General features: G+C 45.4%; 1 protein-coding gene across 1 annotated transcript; it reads right to left on the reverse strand.

The window, feature by feature from the left end:
• Positions 1-7,768: 7,768 nt before the first annotated feature.
• On the reverse strand, positions 7,769-21,078 carry LOC146177727 (uncharacterized). Its single transcript, XM_084580560.1, has 3 exons — positions 20,438-21,078; positions 16,456-16,779; positions 7,769-8,419 (listed from the first exon to the last, which is right to left on the reverse strand). Exons 2-3 carry the CDS (start codon positions 16,624-16,626, stop codon positions 8,243-8,245), a joined length of 348 nt encoding a protein of 115 aa, XP_084436686.1. The 5' UTR covers positions 16,627-16,779; positions 20,438-21,078; the 3' UTR covers positions 7,769-8,242.
• Positions 21,079-21,682: the final 604 nt, after the last annotated feature.

Consider the following 21,682-nt stretch of genomic DNA (forward strand, 5'->3'; position numbering starts at 1 on the left):
TGTGGTGCGAACTTCGGGCCTTAATCCAGAGTCGCGGTCGCTATGCCTGGTAGCTAGCAGTCTGAAAGCTTGACCCAAACGCATCATTGCCGTTTCCTTTTCTCTTGCGCGGTAGCTTTCCCATGGCTATATTCCATTATTACTCTCCGACTTGATCATCCCCTCCCATCTCATGACATTGTACTTCCTGAACTTGGCCGAGCAAAGCTGAGAGCAGCAATGGAATGTAGCCCTATCGGAAAGCTACCACGCAGAGAGAAAGGGAAACGGCAATGATGCGTTTGGGTCAACCTTTGATATTTCTAGCTACCAGGCATACAGACCACGACTCTGGATAAAGGCCTCAATTTCGCACCGCAGCCGCACATGAAGTCTCTGCAGCTGATCAGCAATGTCACGCAGTCGCGGACCGGACGCCTGCTAACCAGAAGGACTCTTGTGTGCCTGAAAGACTGCAGTGCATCCCGAGATAGTCAAGACCAAAGAATAGAGGGTGCGTCGAGGGAAAAACAGTCGTTCTTGAAGCAGAGGAATCTTAGACTATTGCTATCCCACAAGACAGCAAGATTCGTGGTCATGAACAAGGGTGACTATGACCGGAAAGCTCTGGAAGCCATCAACAGTAACTTCGAGCCAAGGGACCTCTGTGAGGAACACTTTAACCAGGTACGCTTTGGGGTGGCGATGACTTGTGGACGTATGGGTCTTGATAAGTTTAGTGATGAGGTGAAAGAAGTAGTGAGCTTTCACTGAGACCGTTCTTTGCCGTGAAGATTCACAAGGAAGGGTCGCGTTCCGAATGATCGTCGAGAACCGGAGCACATGGCAAAGGCATGTAGCCAAGTATCTTCAGACAAACCTATCCACGCTCCCCCATCAATGACCCGTTCATGGGGCCAAGATCAGAGAAAATTATTGCATTTTTCAAGCAAAATGAACCTGTAGGATGCCTATCTATCGATGTTAGTGACGTGTTTTATAACATTCTGCGAAAAAGCCAAACTCACAGCAGTGGAGGAGTGCATAAACGAGTATGGGGTTATAAAATTTGAGAAGCAATGTGGAATTAGTGCACGTGGTTTTTTTTTAATTACTGCGTGTGTACATGACTTCGTTGTTTGTCGAGCATGATGGCATAGCGTACGGCCAACGAGACGGGATCTGCATAGGTTCCTGAAAAACGCCTTTGATTTCTAATCTGTACATGGCGAAAGGCGACCGTACGCTGATAAATGAGCTAGAGGCACTTGGGTTTGTAGAATGTATCCGGTATGTGGATGACTTTCTACTTTGTTTGCCCTACCGTATATTCAAGTCGCTTGATATTGGTCCTGTATAACGGATATTTATAAAGGTGTTCGCAGGTTTAGAATTAACGCATGAAATGCCGGAAAACTCCACTATCAGGTTCCATGACATTGAAATACACTTGTGCCCGGATGATACATGCTGGATGTAAAGAACTAAATGTGAAAAGCCAATAATGAGATATGACACATGTCAATCTAAGCTTGTAAAAAGGAGTGTAGCATACTCTTCCCTCCGACAGTGCGTTAAGAAATCATGTGATCTCGAAATGGGAAGAAGTGTACATCTGCAAGTGTACAGGCTTGCCGCAAGTGGCTTTCCCGAACATTTGATTGGTGCAATAGTAGAGAAGTTGATGAAAGAGGTAATTGGACCAGAAACTGGGAAAACGAAGGAAAAAGAAAGGGCGAGGCCAGTCGTGGTAACGTACGCAAACAAGGTATCGCACCGACTTAAGAAATTTGCAGCAAAACATGGAATTAAACTTCAGTTGTCAGCAAACTTCTGGAATTGTTCAGCAAACTTCTGGAATTAAATCAGTTGTCAGTCAGCGCTGTGTTTGTGTCCTTCTATCTTCGTCCTCGTCCTACGCGCTGTTATTCCAAAATGTATTACCAACTAGCCGGCACCTCAACGCTTGTTAAAAACATGGAACCCCCTTCTATTTTCACCCCCCCCACCCGACACTAACATGAATGTGCAGAAAAGTTAACTCCCGGAATAGGAAAAAGAGAGTTAGCACAACATGCGGAATCGACCACCAAAAGAAGATCATAAGCGGTGATAAGTGTGTTGTGTACAGCATCCCTCTGTCATGCGGCAGGAGATACATCGGCAAGACTGAAAGTTGCATAAAAATAACATTGGATGAACATAGCAGGTACTGCGGCAAAAATAACCACCCAAGCAACCTCACCAAGCACGTTATAGCTGTAAAACATGCATCCCAATATTCGAGGAAACAGCTGTAATCGGACATTTCACAGACCGGCGATAAAGAATAATCTTTGAAGCATATGAAATGTCACGGGCCGCTTCCACGGAATGCGTAAGCGATCCGTCGATAGCTCTGACGTGAAGAGAGATCAAGCTGTTAACAGGCAGCGTGATGGAAAGCGGTGCCTCAAGGGTTAGGATTTGATGAATTGCACTTATAAACTTGTTTCTGATACGTGTTTGTACATGTTTTCTTTGTATGTGTTTGTATAAGGATAGAAGTACTTGTAAGAAACAGTTGAAAGTTCGCGCACGTTACAGTCTTGTTTTGTGTTAGTGAATCGTCTTGAGTAAAAGTTCAGCACGCCAGCGTGAGTTGGTTAACACGCTGGACGATGATGAGACAGTGCGGGTTGGTTCAGTGATAAGTTATGATAGATTAAAATCTGCACACATGTGAAGAACATAACTGCATTTGGTCGAGAAAGGGCTAGGATAAGCAGATGAGTTTGACCACACAATGGATAGGTAGTTGAAATCGCCACTAAAATGACAGGAACGTCAAGAAAGTGTACAACAATCATATTGATAGCATAATGTAGTTCATCTACAAAAGTACGGCCATACGATGGTGGCTGATAGCAAATTCCCAAAATCAGTTTCTTAAGAGACACACGAAGTTCGACCCATATCATTTCCAAATCGGTCACAATATTCACGCATGACGAAACAAGGTGGTCCGCAACTGCAATCATAACACCTCCGCCACATGGCTGCCCTCTGTCAAATCGGTATATATTAAATCTTTTTTTGCAAATCACATGTTCAGTCATCAACCTTTGACGAAAGCCACTTTTCGGTTATTAACACAATATCAGCGTCAGCTGAATCAGCAACAGAGATAAGTTCATCGCGCTTCAGTAGAACACTTCGTATGTTGGTGTAAAGAACTGAAATGGGATGCGCAGTCACAGATGCCAATCCACTGCCCCTCACACAGTCCTATGTGGCGCTACCTTCTGGCGTCGTAGCCTGACCAGTGGAAGATTTTTTTTTTTATCTGCAGGCCAGGAATCTCGAGATTGCGACAGGCAAGTGTTAAAATTCAAAAATTTCGGGTCTCTGATAAGAGCATTAGACACACTGTCGCTAATGTAGCGAACATCGTCGATAAAAGCATGATCATAGCTCAGTTTGACCTCATAACCCTGTCATCGAAGATGTGAAGAAGCATCCGAAATTCTTTTCCTAATAGCACGAACATTGGGTGAAAAATCTTCAGTTATGTAATAATCAGACCCTTTAGGTTTTGAGACATTTTTCTTGACCAAAGACTTTTCCCGGTCCAGTAGCTTGAGAATAACTAGGTGTGGATGCTCTTTCCGCTTTCGACCAGGTCTGTGGCAACGCTCTACGTTAGGGGGTTTGAGGGGGCTGACACTGCTTGAACGTCGTCTTCGTCAAAAACTACCGAGATTCTTCTCTTTTCCTTATGCGCATATCAGCGCATGGATCGCCTAACGTAAAACTACCCGCCGGCTGAAACGAACCATCCCGGTGCGTACTAGCGTCCAAACCAGGGTTCGTGTAGTACAGCTTTAGGCATGCAACGTGAACCATTTTGGTGCGTGATGTAGAGGTATGACGTGCGGAATGCAAGGGCGCAATTTCGTATGTCACTGCAGTGACTTGTTAAATACGGTAGGGTCCTGTATAACGGGGCAAATATTTTTCCCAGAAGCCAACGCGGCGAGCTGGGTTTCAAAGCAGCACGAGAAACCCGCAAGAATAATGGATGTTGCGATGACAGAAATCACAGCGATGTTTCTGGGAGTGCTGGGAGGCTGCGAGTCGGTTGCGAGCAACAACGCCGGCAGCATCAGCTCGGGCTATGGCGTCACGAGCGTGAGCTGGCAGTGGTGACAGAAGGAAACAGGCTATCAAATTGAAGCAGAGGTTCACGGCCGTATAGAAGATAGAAGGGGCAGTTGCCAGTAGTGCCGTGACGCGACGGATTGTATGCAAATGTCACAAACGGCAGCATTATGTCCCAGTCGCGGTGATCATCAGAAACGTACATTGACAGCAAGTCATTCAATGTCCGGTTAAGGCTCTCGGTAAGCCCGTTCGTCAGTGGATGGTCGGCAGTTGTCATAGAATGACGAACGTTGCACAACCTTAGGATCTCGTCGACTATACGCGCAAGAAAGCAACGGCCACGGTCGGTGAGCAGTTGGCGGGGAGCTCCATGGACGAGTATAACATCGTTGAGAAGGGAAAGAGTGACATCAGTTGCTCAACAGGTTGGTATTGCTCGTGTGACCGCGTAGCGTGTGGTGTAATCGGTGGCCACCGCAATCCATTTCTTCCCCGGTGCGGACAGTGGAAAAGGCCCTAAAAGATCCAGACCCACTCGAGAAAATGGGTCTATATGGATGTCGATCGTTTGCAGAAGTCCAGCTGGTAAACTAATTGTTTTCCGGCGTTGACAGCGGTCACAAGAAGCCACGTAACACCGGATTGCGCAGTATAGGCCAGGCCTAAAGAACCGACGGCGCACACTGTCGTATGTGCGAGAGACGCCCAGACGACCCGCTGTGGGAACGTCGTGAAGCTGTTCAAGGACGGCTGTGCGTAGGTGCTGAGGGACTACTAGTAGAAGGTCGGGGCCATCAGATCGCATACTGTGCCGGTATAAGCTGCCGTCATGGAGCACAAACAAACGAAGGGAATGGTCATGGCGATCGGCGCTAAGGCGATTGATAATTTTGCGAAGCTGAGGGTCTTGGCGTTGCTCACGGCGAATATTGGAGAAGTCAGAAATAGAGAGCACGCAAGCATCATTGTCACAATCAAGTTGGCTTGGTGGGTCGAATGGATGATGGGACAGGGACCACTGAAATATTGTACTCCTGTAAGCGCAAGGCCAACGCCCAAGGCGGCCAGTAGGGTCTTTGTGTGTAGAAAGCCAACACAATGCGCGGTGGTCAGTGACTACTGTGAATGGCCACCCATACAAGTAAGAGCGGAACTTCGTAATGGCCCAAACTGGGGCTAAGCACTCACGTTCAGTCAAGGAATAATACTGTTCGGCCGCAGAAAGGAGTCGAGTCGGCTGCCATAGTCGATGACGCGAGGGGAAACGAGCTGATGTTTTCCGAGAACGGCACCAATTCTATCCCCACTTGCGTCAGTGCTTACTTCTGTGGGCGCTGACGGATTGAAGTGAGCCAGCACCGGCGGACCGGTTAGGCGGAGAATAATAGCGGCGAAGGCGGCCGATAGTTCGTGGCCCCACGAAAAGGCGACCTCTTTTTTCAGAAGCTGCGTAAGTGGGCGGGCAATTTCCGCGAAGTTTGGTGCAAATCGCAGGAAATATGAGAAAAGTCCGAGGAAGCTATGCACGTCGCTGCGAGATTTCGGGATAGGAAAACCACTTACATCGAGAATTTCGCGAATTTTGTCGGGGTCCGGCTGGATGCCATGGGTGTTGACTAAATATCCTAGGACATCGGTTCCCTGCCACCTAAGCTACACTCCTTGGAGTTCAACTGAAGGCGAGCTCTTCGGAAGACGCCAAGAATAACCAAAACACGATGGAGGTGGCCCTCAAATGTTGATGAAAATACGATGACCTCATCGAGGTAGCACAGACATGTGTTCCATTTGAACCCGCGTAGTAACGAGTTCATCAAGCGCTCGAAGGTCGCAGGGGAATTACATAAGCCGAAAGTCATCACCTTGAATTGATAGAGGCAATCCGGGGTGACAAAAGCACTTTTCGCGATCTCTTTCGTCAACAGAGATCTGCCAATATACAGAACTGAGGTTAATAGAGAAGTTTCTGGTACCATGCAGGCAGTCGAGGGCGTCTTTGATCCTTGCAGGAGGGTACATGTCTTTCTTTGTTATCTTATTAAGGTGTCGATAATCTGCGCATAACTTTCAGCTGTTGTCTTTGTTTTGATGAGTACTACCGGAGACGCCCAGGGGCTGCTCGACGCCTCAATAATGTTGCTGGCCAACATTTTCTCCACTTATTCTTGAATGATCCAGCGTTCGGAAACAGCAACTCTGTAAGGCCGTAGATGAATAGGGCGGGCATCTCAGTATCGATGCGATGTGTAACGACAGACGTTTGGCCCAGGGATCCGTGACCGAAATAAAAAATGTCGCTGTATGACCGCAAAAGGCCGGCACAGGCTCTGCCCTATTCGGGACGCAGGCCAGAGGCAACCATAGCTGAGATGCGGTCCTCCGGGCTTTGTGACGGGACTGGTTAGGCAGGTACCTCGGCGTCATGGTCAGACAGTACTGCTGATATAGTAAAGCTGGACAAAGGTGAGAGCTCGGCAAGAAAACCTCTCTCCGGGAGAACTTGCGAAGACATGCTAAAGTTGAGTACGGGAATGTAGGTGTGGTTATTCGCGACGTGCACAATGTTATAAGGTAGGACGATATTGCGCTGTAGAGCGACGTCGGTGATGGGGTTTACAACGTAGTCGCCGTCAGGAAGGGAAGGAAAAGGTTACATGGGCACGTATACTGCCGCCTCGGGAGGTAGGCGAGTAAATGTACTAGAGCGGAGGCGAGGCTGGGAATGGTCAGCACTAGGATCGTGAACACAATGGACCAGGGCTAGGCGCAGACGTCCGGAGGAACAGTCAATAAAAGCGGAATGGGCTGATAAAAAGTATAGGCCTAAAATGAAGGCTTGAGGACAAGTAGTAAGGACGGCGAAGAGCACAGGGACGTGGTGGCCGGCGATGCTAGCGCGCGAGGTGCCCATTCCGATGATGGTAGCGGTGTTGCCATCAGCAACACGAACTGCAGAGGTGTTAGCGGACGCAAGAACTTTTTGAGGCGTTGGCGGAACGAAGAGCTAAGGACTGAAATATGGGCTCCAGTGTCAATGAGAGCGGGAACAGGGACTCTATCTACGGGGGCATTGATCAAATTGCTGCGTGGTGCGATGGTCGAAACACAATTGGCTGTCCGGGTTGGTAACACAGCGCCACGTCCGGGCGCTGCGTTCCCTAGTTTCCCGAGTAGGGGCCTTGGTACGTTGGGGACAAGCTGCGGCGAGGAGTAGGTGATCGGGTACGGTAGGCTCGAGGCGATGGCGAACGGCTAGGACAAGAAGACAAGGCTTTCACACAACAGGCCTTTCCTGCAGGCACCAGCAGCCCACACTGCTTGAACGTCGTCGTCGTCTTCACCAAAAACTACCGAGATTCTTCTTTTTCCTTCTTATGCGCATATGAGCGCATGGATCGCCTAACGTAACAATATTGTTGCGACTGGATCGGTTATCATGGTCCTCATTCTTTTCAACCAACCGAGCCACAGTTCTAGTTAGTGTTTTAATTTCGGAACGCGCTAACTGTTAAGCTAGATGGTGACGCTTCAATTGCAGCCACGCGGGTTTCAAGCATATCAAAACGTGAGTTAACGAATGCTTGGAATGGCTTAATATTGCCACGGTCCTCAGACATATGCTTGTGTCGTTTAACAACTTCGGCATGCATGGTCACAATGTTATCAGTTTCAGTTGGACACGTTACAGCAGCCGATTGTTGAGCGGTCTTTGCAGAGCACGTGGACAGTACAGAAGTGCTGTAATTAGGCTGATTACATTTTGATAAGTTTCCGGGCTTCGTTGGGGGGTCAGATTAAGGAGGTCCTGGATTGAGCTCCACGTCTCCACTCAACAATAGGTGGCTGATATAATACATGGCGTTCCAACACAAACCAACTGCGTCTTGTGGGCAAAGAAACAGCAGCAATGATCGATTGTCTGATTTTAGGCACCGAGTATTCTCAAGGTAACATACCTGCACAATGAAGGGACAGTGCTTTAGCATTGTGTCACAGCCGCTGTTGCTTTGTCCACTGAAGAACGAGATCTCGTATGGCGCTTTTAAGCTCTTGGCTGGTGACGTCGCGCTGCTCCCGAAGTCGACGGTGCGCTCACAAGCACCAAAGTTCCATGGAACACTCAGGAGCCGAGCCGTTGATCCACCCGGCAAGCCGTAGCTATGGCACACAGGGGCGATGCACTGGCGAAGGTTTCAGCATGCTGCTCGTAAGTCGATGACCCGTCTGCGAAGCATGCGCAGATGACGCCACTTGGAGTATTGTTCCATGAAACCAGCTTGTCGATGCATCCAAGGATCTGCACAGGAAGAGACACCACTTTAGCACTGAGTCACAGCCGCTATTGCTTTGACGTTATTATTGAAAAACCTGGACACTGATCTGTTTTAGCGCATGAGGGCCGTGAGTTCCATATAGTTATAGCTGAAAACAGAAGGTTTTGCTTGTCATAGATAGTGTTAATTATGGGCAGTAGCAAATTGCCGCAAAATTGAACAAAGATGAAAAAAGAGCAGTAATTACAATATCACCATTAGCAGAACTGTTGTGGCGAAGCAGACTCAGCAAAGAAAGGATAATAAGATTCCGGTATAGGGGGAGGGGGGGGGGGAGAGGACCGAGGAAAGCTAAATATTCGAACTGCACTATTTTGTAAATGATGAATGCTTGATATATTAATGAGATATGCAGTTCCCCAAGTTGATATGCAGTATGTTAATTGATTGTGAATATGTTAAAAAAAGTGCCCGGGGGATATGTTGCTGAAAGTAATGATGTGTTCTAAGAAGCACCCCAATACAAAAAGCCCATTCTGACAATGATTCCGACTGCATACTAAATCTCAGATGTTTGTCTCGTGGGACACTAAGAAATGCAGTGCATTCAGAAAGTGGTATAATTTGGTTATCCAAATAAAGTAGAGCAATATTAATCGCCTGTTTATGATTGCGAATTAAACATCGTAAAATTTCTTTTTCTTTAAAGGATTGATTTCAATCTAGTTACCTGAAACCAGTCAGCTGTAAGTTTTAGTTCAGCTTCAAAGTTTTGATTAGATCATTTATATTTCTGTCACTAGTATATAATGTAGTGTCATCAGCGCATAAAATGCAGTTAGATTTGGTGAAATAACCAGAAAAATTCTTGATGCATGCTAAAAAATACAGTCGTCCTAAAATTGAACCCTGAGGCGTACATTGGTTAATGGATGCTGGGTGCAATAAAATGTCGGCCAAGTTTATTATTTCGAAATGATCAGTAAGGCAACTGCGTATAAATGTTAAAGTTCGGCCAAAGGTTCCCAGAGACTCCAGTTAGGAAAAAAGAACGGTGTTGTTAATTGGCAAGTCCCCTGGAAGTCATCCACACCGAAATGTTTAGAATGCATTATCATTTAAGCTCACACATAGCTGAACATTCTACAACCAGCGCACAAGCAAAAACTGGTTCGCACGAAGAGAAAAAAAAAGAAGGAAAGTAAAAGGAAGAAACGGAGAAATTACAAAAGACGCTCATAGGAGGAGGGCACAAATTGTATATGAAAGGAAAAAAAATAGTACCGACAAAAATAAAGCAAAGAAAGACGGGAAAAAAGAAACTGGAGGGAAAGGTGAATATACAAGAGGAAACGAAATTATAAGAGAAAGCGCGGAGAAACTAACGATTAACAGAAAAAGAACAAAGCGAAATAAAACTGAAACGAAAGCCACACTGGAATGAAGTGAATGGAACAAAATTAAGAAACGGCGAGTCTCTGAAATTTCATCTACATGCGGAAGTCGTTTCCTCGACATATCCAGCGTTCTTTAATCTTTTTCAACGTTGACATTTTTGCTTTCCGGGTAAACATATCCCCAATGACTACCTTTTTGAGAGGTGGGAGTAGCGCTACAAATAAACGCAGAAAACCTCATTTAATAAATAATAGACGGCTAGATGGGCCGATGCGATGAACAATCATAAGCAGGGTGAGCTTTCGGGAGAAAGCTTTTGCATTTTATGTTGTTTTTGTTTGATGGCGTTACATTCAGGCATTGCTTTATGGTAATTCGTCTGGATGTCTTTATGGTGCGCTAAGGCCTTTTTTTTTGCTGTGGCTGTTTGATATTTGGAGCATTTAACCTTCGTTTTATTTTGACTGTATTTATGGCTGACTAACCATTGTTATGCTTTAATATTGTGTGCACGTTTCGCTTTCTTTGGTGCGCCGCGTCCGATCAGCAGGTGACGCGCGTTCAGTTTCAGCCAATCCAGTCTATACAAAGTCTATACAATCTATACAATCCAATCTATACAACTTGAGTGCCCTGGTGACGCAAGGGCAGTTGTTGGGAAAAATCAAGCCCTGCCTTTGGAACGACGCAGCTTGTCAGTGTGTCCGCGCAGTGGGATTTCTCTTTTCGCGCATGGGGAGTCAATCATACTAAACAGGAACCCGGCCCCGCGGGCTGCACGCGTGAGAAGCGCTATTGTACCCAAACGGGTAGCAAACTGATGCAGAGTGGCCGTCAACATGAAGCACCGCATCGTTGTAAATCTTCTCGCGCGTCGCTTAGCATTGATTCGCGGACCAGTTAAATGCAATGGCGTTCCACAGGTGCATGATCACGCGGAAGCATTTTCCCGCTAAGTGTGATTGACAGTGTACGCTTTCCTATTCAGCGTTTTATTTTTTTTACCCCGGAAATGACCATTACCCTAGACTGTGCATGTTGCCATAAACTAATGCGCATAAATGGACAGGGTTATGTGCATCGGTGTATTATCATCTACCTGTCTCGTGGGATGATACGCACTTATCTTTTCACGCAGTATTATCGGCATGGTTTAACTGCATGATAATGAAGCAAAAGCGATATACTGCATCTGAATCTGAACGCCGGCGGTGGCTAGCTTCGGCTACGTCAGTCACCAAGAATGTTCGAATGCATGTTTATCGACGAATCACCGATATTTAAAGGTGTTGAGTGCAACTCTAGTTAATATCTGAATTTTCTGTGGCCTGGGGCTTACCAAACCACACAAAAGTATTTGTAAACCAAACGATACAATTTTTCGGCATCCGCTTTGTTCCTCCGGTCACTGAGCTCGATACTCGTGTCTATTGAAATAGTGTACACGAAATCTATGGGCATAATAACGCAAATGTCTTACTAGCCCCATAATGCGAAATCCGTCTGCCATTGCTGTAGTTGTAATAGATGCAGTTGGGATTGTCAACAGGCGACGGGGTTCATAACGATGGCGTACGGCATCACTAATGGACCTCCATGTGGTGGAAGATTTCACAACTTCTATATCAAACATGTGTTTCATTTGCAGTATTCCGGGTGGTGCCATTCTATTTCTTTTACCCTTCAGAACGCCGTCGCAAGCCTAGTTTGCGATTGAAATCAAAATGATGACATATGCCATACCGTCTTTATCAAAAGTAACAATACATGCGCGAACGGCCGGCGCGAGCAAGAGCGCGGTCGTGAGGTGGCATTGCGTTTGCGGGAGCCTGCTGGCGAGTGCACATTCAACAGCAGCTACGCACGGAAAGGCTGAACGGGTTTATGAGACTCGAGGAACGTTACAGCTGAAGAGAAAGAATGGCAACGAAATATTCGCAGTTGATTGGCACAGAATAGGAGCGGAAAATGGCATTGCCCCTCGTAACCGCCGATGACCTCTCACATCCACGTATTAGCGGCATTTGAATGCAAGAACTAAAACGTTTAAGAACGCCGTCGTAAACAATGGAATCGACAGATTTGCGATGTGGCTCCAGCACTGGCTAAGCGGCGCCCGCGCATCCGTCATGATCCATGTCCAGTCTCAGAATATCAAAAATTAGTCTTAGCTACTGGCTTTTCTGTCCACCTTTTTGAACAGCCGTTTTAAACCCCGCTACCATCAGGTCAGCAAGCCTGCTAAGTTCTTAAAGTGTTAACTTGAGTTGTGTGGAGCGCGGAAAGCAGCGCAGAGAGAGAGACATCTTTCGCGTTCGCAAGAGCCTTTTGCGCACCAGCGCATGAAAATATAACCAAGTGTAACCCAGTTACAGACACGCACACAACCAATTTAGTGGAAGGCATACATAGTCTGTTAAATTTTCATGCGCTAGCGCGCGAAAGGGCTCCTGCATAACGCGAAAGATTTCTGAGAAAGAGAGACAGAAACAGAAGAACGGAGTATAGCTGGGAGGTTAACTTGTCAATGCCCAGGGGGGCCAATTTGCACATACAGACGGGGATCAAATGAGAAAAGGGAAAGAAAGCGAAAGATGACTGGAAATCGTGGTATGAAGCTATGGTGACGCCGCGTGCACATGTTCATTAGTGTCGTAACGGTAAAATGCAAAGCAATAAAGAAAGATTCTTTTTTGGCTGGATTAAAAAACAGTCAAGGAAAAAGTCAGTTAACAACATCATATGATTACAGCGTAGTGTCATAACGTGCTCTTGAGTAATTATTTTTATTTTCCGAATAATAAGCAAATGGTGAGCCTGTATGCACACATCTGCAAAACCTTACGTGAAATACATCATAAGTGACAAGCAAACATGTTCCATATACATGGCGCGTACATTACCTTATTAAAAAAGAAGCTGCCAGTAAATTTGCTTGCTTCTTCCATAGTGGGAAGACTCCATTTCGTTGACATTGAAGTGTATGCATAGTGCTAGACAAATATGGCAGTGTTGGAGCTGAAGTTTAAGGCAGTACTTGGCGATCTATCGATGCCTGTCAGGGTTAGTAATGTTAACAATTTCACTTGGTAACGCATTCCACATTTCGATAGCCTTAGGAAAAAACGAGTATTTAAACGTGTTGCAACGCGCCAAGAATGGTCTTATACAATAGTTATGGTTACCTCGGGTGGATCGACGCTGGAGTGTTAACAGGTAGTCTTCCTTATGTATGTTTAATCTATGATGATAAATGTTGTAAAGGAACTTCATTACAGTCGTTTTCCGGCGACAAAACAAGATCTGTATTTGTGCAGTGATGCGCATGGCTGTTACGCTTTCATGACGTGAGTATTTTGAATATATGAATCGTAGTGCTTTCGACTGAATTGTTTCTAACTTTTCGATCAGGTACGCTTGATGGGGATCCCAGATTATGTGTGCATACTCAAGGATAGGTCGTACTAATATTTTATAGGCTGTTAACTTCACGTGCGGTGGAGCCATTGCTAGTCTGCTGCGAAGAAAACCAAGCTGCTTGAATGCGTTGCTACATATGTTCTCGATGTGTGCATGCCATTTAAGGTCTTGGGTTAGTGTGATCCCCAGGTATTTTGCTTTGGCTACGTGTGGTATCGGGGAGCCAGATAATGTGTAGTTGTAAGACAAAGGAATTTTTTTCTTGTTATGTTTAAATGCGCCGTTTTCGATATGTTAATTTGCATGTCCCATGCTGCACACCAGTCAGAAATGTTTTTTAAAGAAGACTGAAGTTTCATTTGGTCACCAGAGCTGTTCACGGCTGTATAAATCACGCAGTCATCTGCAGAAAGTCTCATTGTCACTCCATGTTCGGCACACAAATAGATATCATTTACATATATGAGAAACAGCAGGGGCCCAAGAACGGAGCCCTGCGGGACCCCCGAAGGACTTCAAGGTAATCTGAGTCGAAACCATTTATTGACATGAACTGTTTACGGTTGGAAAGATAGGCTTCTATCCATGCTACTATTTTCAGATCAATACCTATCGTTTCTAGTTTTAAAATCAATTTTTTATGGTGAACACGATCGAAAGCTTTAGCGAAATTTATGAGGATTGTATCAGCCTGTAGTCGAGAAATAATTATTGATGCCAGGTCAGTGTGATTTCAAACAGTTGAGTAGCTGTTGACAATTTATTTCGAAAGCCATGTAGTCTGGGGAATAGAAGGTTGTTCTCTTCTAAGTATGTTATGATAGCATTATGAATTATATGCTCCATTACCTTGCAACAAGAACTGATTAATGATATAGGTTGGTATGCGTTCCCCAGCAATTTGCTGCCGCCCTTGTGAATAGGGTTCACCTTTGAATGGAGCCAATCTTGTGGAACAGTACCTGTTTTAAGTGACTCGGTACATTTTGCGCACAGAAAAGGAGCAGTCTACTCAGCATAGCGTCTGATGAATACGTTTGAGATGCCATCAGGACCAGGACACTTTTTCGTATCTATTTGCAAGAGTAAGTTAATTACGCCTGTTTGTGTTATCACCACTTCGGGCATGTGGCTAGTGTGCTGGGCAGGGGTTGCATTCACCGGTGTTGCACGTGTGAAGACAGATTGGAAGTATGAATTTAAATAGTTTGCAATCGCTCACTGATATTTATGATACATCCGTCAACTTATATTTTTGAGATCGCGTCATCAGATTTTGAAGAATAGCGCCAACATTTCTGTGGTTGTGTAGACATAAAGTTCGACATTGTGCTTGAAAAAAACCTTACTCTCGCCTCTTTAATTTTTTTCATGAACAGGGGGGGGGGGAGTTCACATATTTCCGCAAGTGATTTTTTACTTCTACGAATTCTCACGAGTTTTCGCTTTAGGTGAATAATATTGCGGGTAATATATGGCGTTTTACGTTGTCTTCTTTTCGTCTTGGATGGAATGAATTTTTCTTCCCAGTATATTATCGTTTCCTTGAGCTTTAGCCGTAATTAAACAACTGACCGGTTTTCCAAAATATAAATATCCGACTTTAAATCTATAAAGTCGATGATGCTCACGTCATAAGCCCGACTATAACCTTTCGTTACAATACGTGTCTGCTCAAGGTGGACTGCGGTGCTCTGCTGTCCCATCTGTGGAAATGTTAATGCGAGTAACTTATGGTCTGATATACTTTCCGCAATGACAAGTTCCGGGGTTCACATGCTAGATACAATAACAAGATTGAGCACTGAGGTAGTATAGCCCCGAATGCGTGTCGGCAATAGTAACCAGCTGCTGTAAACAAAAAACTGAACATTATGTTTAAAAGCAGTTCGCAATTGGTCACTTCCTTTCTTCCAGGAGTTAAGGTGGTCCAATCAATTCCGGGTAAATTGAAATCTCCAGATAATATGATTTTAGTCCGTTCTTTCATTTTAGAATTCAAATAGTCATGCCCTTTCAAAAGATAGTCATCTGTTGCGTTCGGGCACCTAAAAATACCACTGATTACTGCTTATCATTACCCGTTGTTATCATGCACCAAACACTTTAATGGCCGTCCATGCCTTCCTCTTCCTTGAAGTAGAGGTTCTGATTAATGGCAATAGCAACCCCACCACCACGGCTGTTCCGATCAGAAGAAGTGTGTAAGACTCAGGGACGATTTCCGAGTCATGTATGGAAGAGTGCAACCACGTTTCTGTAATTATTAGTACGTCTGAACTGTAAAGCAGGAATAATTCTTATAATTTATCATCCTTATTAACAATGCTCCTAGCATTGAAACTCAGAATGATTAATGGTATATTGTGAAAACGTCATTCAGCGGGAGCACCATGAGATTTCGAAAATGTGTTTTTCGTTTGCTTCACTGGTACCCTTTTATCCTCTGTGGGATCCCATGCGTATATATTATTGTTTATTTTGAGCTTGTCAAAAACTAAACTTACTTTATCCCCATTGTCACGATTCAATTTAAATACTGCCATAATTTTTTGCGTATTTCGCGCACAGGAACCGAGAAATTCTCAGATATTGATATTCCACTGTTCTTTAGCTTATGGCAACTTTGAAAAACCTTAACCTTTTCAGTGAAATCATAAAAGCGCAAGATGACAGGGCGTTCATTGCCAGCATCTTTCCTGCCAACACGATGGATGCGTTTCATGGATCTGACCTGGACTTCCAATTTGCTTCTCAAGAGATTGTTTTCTACTTTTTTTTGAAGCTCGGAGGCACTCTCGTTATTTTCCTCTTTCAATCCATAGGTCACAATATTATTTCTACGGCTCCTATTTTCCAGGGCATCCAGTCTTTTAGTGATTTGGAACAATTCCTTATGCATCACCACTACAGATTCCTCACATTTCTGCACTTTTTCATTACATAGCTTTAGCGACGCTAATGTGTCTTCTATTTCAGTGAGCCTGAACTGAACACCCTCAAGTTCACCTTGCAAAGCAGTTTGGGTAGCCTTAATTTCCGTGACAGTGCTCAGAATTTGATCCAGTTTCTGTTCATCAGGCACAGGGTTCTCCTCCACATCGCCACTTAGCTTCAACAGCATGCAAAGCACTCGCGATTACTCATGGCAGCAACAAAAAATACACTGGGGGATCGGCAGCACGACAAGGCAGGCACAATCGCTTCTAAGGCAACTTGTGAATGACCATTTGTCACTAACCTGTGCAAAGAAAAGTACGAAGTTCAGCATCATGCGTCTAACGGTGCCGCCGAGCCCGCTGAAGAGATCTGCTGTCCGTCCAGTCTTTTTAGGCCGTTCCCACGAAGTCTCGGATGTTGCCGCTGCGCCAAACGATGTGTCCAAACGAGGTAACGGTGATAGTCCTTCCATGCGGTTTCCATCTGATTGCACCGATATAAGCGACCCAAACACACCCGTATGCAAACTTGGTTGCCGATGTCGCGTCACCGACGTCACAAAAGACAGATGGCCCGGGGACACATGGAAGTCGCCACAGCCCGATCCACTGCATTCCAGTAGCGCCTGTGCAAAGAAAAGTACGAAGTTCAGCATCGTGCGTCTAACGGTGCCGCCGAGCCTGTCACAGCACCATATGACTCCTCGGGTGGTCGCACTTACGAACTGTCCAGACAGATAATTCGAAAGCGTCGCAGTGCTCTCTGAAATGCCTCATCTCGCGCAGATAAGCCGCTTGAGTTAGCAGACCGCCATTGCTTCGCTTGGCAACCTCACGGATCAATGATTTCTCTGCGAGAGCAAAGCGTTTGCGACGGGAAGACAGATAGTGCCCTCGTGCGGCTGTAAATTTGCGCTTCCATTTTAATCCTTCAAAAGGTTGCGCGGCTGAAAACTACTCTTATAGCGTCGTTTCAGTACTTTCTGTAATTACAGCAAGATGTCTCAGCTTACATCACCACCGAGAGTAATTTTGTACCAAACAGCGGTGAGTTGACAGCCTCCTGTACTCCACATCAAATTCGCGGCTTTATGCACTCGCCTAACGTGGCGCCCAACTTCTGCCATTTTCGTCAATGACAGGACATTGTTTATGTCATGAAACTTCATTTTGTCATAACAGTCTGATGTGTATGCATGACGTATTTACCGCTGCACAACGTGAACCAGTCAGATTACAGGAATAGTACCTTTTATCTCATCCGTAATACAAGCATAAGTGTTTTCCTCCCAATCATCTATACAGTTTTTTTTTTCCGTCCGCAGTTACTGATATCTACTATTCAGTCGGCGTGAATAGCTCTGCTAAAGATGTGTCTGCAACTTAACGTCATTTTGACGGCACTGCAAGAAGCCATTTCGACAGCTCAAAATTTTGCGCCACAAGATTGAAACACATGACCATTCTGAGAACCAATCAAACAAAACGGCGCCGAACAGCGGCCATGCGCTGAAAAGATGCCGAAACAGGTGACAAGCTTCTGGGCAGCACGAACAAACGATCCTTACTCGGGGGTCGCACGCTTCCCTGTGTACTGAAATTTAAGAAATTGAAGACGCGATATCCAAGCATCTTACAGATACTTAGATAAATTGTGCCATTGTTTATCACGCGATATCGTATGCAGGAACACGAAAAGTACTCTGACTGCTCAAGGAATCTACTCAAAATGACCGCCGACTAAGGAGCTGTACTGACGCTGCGATCAACAATACAATTCAACACTCATATGCACAAAGACGGGATGGGGTTGAGTACTATTTGCAGGCATTTCGATTTTCATCTTAAGCAAGAGCTATAAATTGATCGCGTTTTCGCTTACAGTGACTAGAGTCAGCGTCAAATGCAAAATGACCAAAATGAACTGCGCACAGCACGTCACCCGTATCGGATGACTAGATCATAAGTGGTGAAAACTGAGATATAGTGCAGTTGAATTTTTTATTTGAAAGGCGCGATAAAATATTTCTAAGTAACAAACAACCCGTTTGGATTTTTGTTCAGGAGGGAATAATTCTGCGTTTTCGTGCTCGCGTTGCTGCCATCCTGTTCGTGTTTTTTTTTTTATTCGGCATTTTTATCTTTTTTATTCGCGAGTGGCGCCCCCCTGTATTAGTTTCACCAGACTCACTGCGGTTCCAGGCGCGAGGCTCAGACCATTTTATAATCACCCACAGGTCGGCGGACGCACACATGTACCGACTCTCTCGGGCTCATTCACGCTCAGATCATGATATGAGTCTTGATTAACTCCGGACTCAAATTCAGATCGCATTGGCCCTAAATGGTAAGCTTTCGACGATGTGTATAACTAACAGAAATCGAGTAGCAGTCACCGCATCCCATCAATAGAGACAGAGTACACTAACTCCCAGAAGGGATCTTTCGTTTCCCGCAATCTTCATTAACGTACGCAGTTATCTTCAGAGGAGATTAGGCTCGTTTCTAACATCATCGCATCAACACAAGGCAACTTGCTTATTCTAACAGAAAACTGGCTACAAAATGACGTTAGTGATATCAAAGTTCTGGCGCAACTTGTCTGATATCAAAGTTCACCCAAGTGACCGTGAATTATCAAAGAGCGGTGGTGTTCTCATAGCAGATCGTCAGCAAATTTTATGTTTTGTTGTAAACGTCTAATTTAAGATCGGAATAATTTAGTTACTGTGTCGCTCATAACCAATTCAAGTGTTAGCATTTGCATTGAACTCCTGTAATGGCCGATTACAATGAATATAGGGCTATTCTTCGCAACGACCTGGCGTTGGCGCGTCGTGCGTTAAAAATGTTGAGCGAGGACGAAGGCCGAACAGGTTGGACCAGAGAAGAATGATTGAGTCACGTTATGCTACCGACTGCCTACGGTCTCGCGAGCTTGTTCTGCGGAGGCCGCAGAGTGCCTGGGGCAGAGCATTGCCACGTTCTGCAGAATCGCCGATGCAGAGGAAAGCCATGAGCTAGTGGATCACAAGCCCAGCGCAGGCATCAACTTGGCCGAGTTGCAAGGCTCTTCCGCATGCCTGCCAACTCTGCTGACGTCCGCGGGAGACTCCTGATTTTTGACCGAACTTTCTGGTTGTACGACCACAGTCCTATATCTCCCGATAAGTCTCCTCTGCCCGCGCAAGTACGGTTCACATGGTTTAAGCAAAGCTGAGTTTTGGTACAGTTGGCAGGCCATGATTTACAGGGAGGTTTAGCGCCAGCAGACGAGCGACCGTCCTGTGTCACTCTCTTATCCTTGTCTCCTCGCTCTAAGCCCCCTGTAAATCGTGGTTTACATAAAACCGGCACCACGAAATCAGCAGCTGCGTCGTAATCATCAGCATCAATGTCTTTGGCCTTTCCAAGGATAAAATCAGGCAGAATGAGTAGGGGAATCTCAACGGACCACAGATCACAGAGCTGACGAGTGCCTGAACGGCATGAGCCCAGTATGCGAGTTCCATTTCGGGCCACCCACCTTATGTGCTCGATGTTTAGGTGCACATCGTACAAGAAAAAAATGAAGTAATGAGGTTAACAAAGAGGAGAGGATAACAAAATACTGTGAACGGGAAGGCCTCCTTTATCCGTTCAATCAGTTGTATGGCTTTATCAATATGATCGAGGATGTCACCACGAACTGAATGGACGCTTCTGTCAGGGCAAGCTACACTCTGACAGCATAACGGATATGCTAGTTGGCAGCTGTTCAGAGCAGACTTTCCCTAGAAATCGTTTGTCGTGGTCACCGCTCCGATTCTCACAGCTGAAATAATGACGTTTTATGGCGTCACTCGTCATTCAGACGTGAAGGGACTTTGACTTAACAGTGAGCGACAGAGGCCCGGCTAGCTCTGTCCGTAGAGCATGAGACTTAACCTCAGGGTCATGGGTTCAGGCCCCACATTGGGCGCCAGATGAAGGCCTCGCCTTCAAAAAACCGGTCCGCGAGCCATGGTCTCGACTGAAGAGTGACAAATCCAGTCTCTTAATAACCCCGCTTTATTCCGGATAAACTAAAATGCATTAAAAAAAAAGGAAACAACATCAGGCGCTACTGCGCTGAGAACATGCTGTTCATGCGCGCGACAATAGAACAGCGAAGAGAAGCGGGAAACATGTCAGGGCTTTACCGCGGCGAGACAAAACACACTGCGAAGCGAATAGGGCGAGCAATAAGGCCAAAGCGCTCACGGCGGAACAAGAAGCATTGCTCCTCGCGTTACAGCAACTCACGCGAATACGCCCAGGCTGTTTCTGCAGGCACTCCTTCCACCTTCGTGACGCCGGTCTGCTTTCCGTAGTCCCTGCACACCCCGCTGGCCCATGTCGCTCGCTGCTTGCCCCGCCGGGGCGAAAAAAGGCCTCGCGCCTTGCTTCGACGCGCGTATCTGCCCGCGTCTTTCACCGCTAACATCCCGCCCCCAAGATTATCTGCTCACTCATGCGCACTCGCGCTGCTCGCGCAAACACAACACAAATAGGAAAACGCGCGCGCGGTTTAAAACACCTAAAGAGGCTGCGGAGCCCCAAAACGGCTAATCTAAGACCGGAATAATTAAGTTACTGTGTCATTCATAACCAATAGCACTGTTACTGGGAGTCTGCTACAGGCGACCCCATTCGACCCATGACTTTTCTAACGAGCAAAATAACAACCTAATCTAACTCACAGCAAGCTACCCCAAGTGCCTCTATCCTCATTTTCGGGGATTTTACCTTCCCAAACATAGAATTGCGTAATCTTCCACCTGCCTCAATAGTAGGTTCCGCAAAAGGCAACTTTATTGCAATACATTTCAACGGTAATTTATCACAATTGCTTTCAGAACCAACGCGCACCTTATCGCAATCTAAAATCATTCTTGACTTTATTTTGGCTAGTAAACCCGATGCCGTCTCATTCATTACTTACCTTCAGAGAATTATAGACCAAAATGTCATTCCAGCCGCCTTCTTTTTTCTTGTAATGCCAAATATGACCTTGAAGAAGACTGTAACACTTTAAGAAAATAGTCATTAAGGTGCGATAAATCAAGAACTTGAGACCTACTTTCCTGCATAACAAGCTACATATGACATTCAATCGACACATGATAACTGGGCAATCTTTAAAAATAAATAAATGATTCACCTGATAAACATATACCAACCGTCAACATTCGTACAAGTAACCAAAAACCATGCTTTACTGATTCTTTAAAAAAAAAATCGAAAAATAAGCGCCTCTATTGGGAAGATAGCGGCAACACAATTTGATAGCAAAACTATATGTTAGGTAGCTCAAGATGAATATTTGACTGTCATTCGCAGCTTAAAACGTCCTTTTTATAATACTACACTTGCAAATTTGTTGCGTACTAACCCAAAATACGCACTTACCCTCACCAATGACACACGCGTTGAATGTGCTGGCACATTTAATTCCGCATTTTCCTCAGTATTCTCGAATGAAATCAAAAGGCCCTTTCTTTTTCTTTT

The sequence above is a fragment of the Amblyomma maculatum genome, chromosome 10, assembly GCF_055883805.1.
Source record: "Amblyomma maculatum isolate TAMU_Amacu chromosome 10, ASM5588380v1, whole genome shotgun sequence".
Lineage (NCBI taxonomy): Eukaryota > Metazoa > Arthropoda > Arachnida > Ixodida > Ixodidae > Amblyomma > Amblyomma maculatum.

What these genes read in the sequence shown, in the direction of transcription:
- LOC146177727 (XM_084580560.1), bottom strand. Translation starts at nt 16,626, where the DNA reads ATGGAAGGACTATCACCGTTACCTCGTTTGGACACATCGTTTGGCGCA. An exon ending in TCGTACTTTTCTTTGCACAG is followed by an intron (nt 8,420 to 16,455) that starts GTTAGTGACAAA and finishes CTTCCTGTGCAG; the next exon opens with ATCCTTGGATGCATCGACAA.